The 2,500-nt window shown below is 41.1% G+C and overlaps 1 protein-coding gene across 2 annotated transcripts in view; it reads left to right on the top strand.

The window, feature by feature from the left end:
• The window catches only part of nrd1a (nardilysin a (N-arginine dibasic convertase)), a 17,532-nt gene that overhangs the window by 10,111 nt on the left and 4,921 nt on the right, over window positions 1-2,500 (top strand). For both annotated transcript variants that reach the window (XM_083540693.1, XM_083540692.1), the window contains one exon: window positions 2,145-2,272. In XM_083540693.1, coding sequence (XP_083396819.1) covers window positions 2,145-2,272 — 128 coding nt within the window. The remainder of the gene's footprint in view (window positions 1-2,144; window positions 2,273-2,500) is intronic.

Here is a 2,500-nt window from a genome sequence, read left to right on the forward strand (position 1 = left end):
ACACACATTCACTTACACACACACACATTCACATACACACACACACACAGACACACATACAGACACACATATATACACATACACACACACACACACACACACACACACACACATATTCACTTACACACACAGACACACATACACATACACACACACACACACACATTCACTTACACACACACACACATTCACATACACACACACAGACACACATATATACACATACACACACACACACACACACACATATTCACTTACACACACAGACACACATACACACACACACACACACACACACATTCACTTACACACACATTCACTTACACACACACACACACACATTCACTTACACACACACACACACACTTACAGACACACATATACACACACACAGACACACACACTTCTCTTTCTCTTCCCATCCCGAGGCTTCCTGAGGTTCCTCCAGCTCCAGTCACGTCCCACCTCATAAAGATTACGGACCTTTGAAGAAGTAGATGCCGAACTCGCAAACATCCCGAACCATCTAGAGACGTACCAGTGCCATTTGGATCCCGCTACATGTGTGGAGTTTGACATTGGACCTCCTGGAGTGTTTAAAGGCTCTGGCATGGAGAAGCTGATGCTGGATCTGTGATGATCACAAATGCTGAGCTTATAAAACTAGGAGCTACTGACCATAGAGACTGTATAAGACTGCAGAAAGAACATCACTTATAATCTTATACTCCAGTGCTCATGTTAGTTCTCACTCTCCAGTGTTCTGTATTGTTGAAAGATTTATGATCAAACTCTTGATGTCACCCAAATGAGGATGGGTTCCCCTTTTGAGTCTGGTTCCTCTCAAGGTTTCTTCCTCATAACATCTAAGGGAGTTTTTCCTTGCCACTGTCTCCATGCTGCTCATCAGGGATAAACACACACCTTCACCTTCACTGTTGATTTGTGTAAAGCTGCTTTGAGACAATGTCTGTTGTGAAAAGTGCTAAAGAAATAAACTTGACTTAACACACATTCACTCAAACACACACACACACACACACACACACACACACACACACACACACACACTAACACACACATACACTTACACAGACATTCACAAACTTACACACATTCACACACACATGCACTCACACACACACACACACACACACACACACACACACACACACACACACTTACACAGACATTTGCAAACTTACACACATTCACACACACATGCACTCACACACACACACAAACACACACACACTTACACACACACACACACACACACACATACATTCACTTTCACACACACAAACACTAACACACACACACACATACACTTACACAGACATTTACAAACTTACATTCAAACACACATGCACTCACACACACACTTACACACACACACAAACACATATACATTCACTTTCACACACACACACAAACTTACACACACACACACACACACACACATATACATTCACTTTCACACAGACACACACACATACACTTACACACACACACACACACACTAACACACACACATACACTTACACACACACAAACACACACACATACACTTACACAGACATTTACAAACTTACACACATTCACACACACATGCACTCACACACACACACACTTACACACGCACACACACACAAACACTAACACACACACACACATACACTTACACAGACATTTACAAACTTACATTCAAACACACATGCACTCACACACACACACTTACACACACACACAAACACATATACATTCACTTTCACACACACACACACACACATATACATTCACTTTCACACAGACACACAAACACACACATACACTTACACACACACACACACACACACACACACACTAACACACACACACACACACACACTTACATAGACATTTACAAACTTACACACATTCACACACACATGCACTTACACACACTAACACACACATACACACATGCACTTACACAAACATACATAATTACACACACAAACACACTTTTTTATCTTCATCATCATCCTCCTCCCACTTATCCACCATTTCTCATTTCTTTCTACGCAGATTTCACTCCTTCTTCTCATTGTAAGCATTGGTAAATGACCTTGAATGTGACCTTGCTTATGTTCACTGTACAGCTGCTCTTTGACCTGATTGTGGAACATCTGGCGGATTTCTCAGCACCACAGGACGTCTTCCTAATGTTCACAGAGCAGCTGAAGAAATCGTACTTTAACATTCTGATAAAGCCGGAGAAACTCTCCAAGTGAGTGTGTGTTCACTCTTTTTACACACACACACACACACACACACACACACACACACACACACACACACCTCTGCTAGCTACCTGATTAGCACAGGAAATTACTAAACCAGAGATCTAGTTGTAAATTATGAAGATGATGACGAATAATAATATGATGATGATGATGATGATGAAGAAAATGATTATGTTAAAGATGATGATGGAGATAATAATATGAAGATGATG

The sequence above is a fragment of the Silurus aristotelis genome (assembly GCF_946808225.1).
Source record: "Silurus aristotelis genome assembly, chromosome: 5".
Taxonomy (NCBI): domain Eukaryota; kingdom Metazoa; phylum Chordata; class Actinopteri; order Siluriformes; family Siluridae; genus Silurus; species Silurus aristotelis.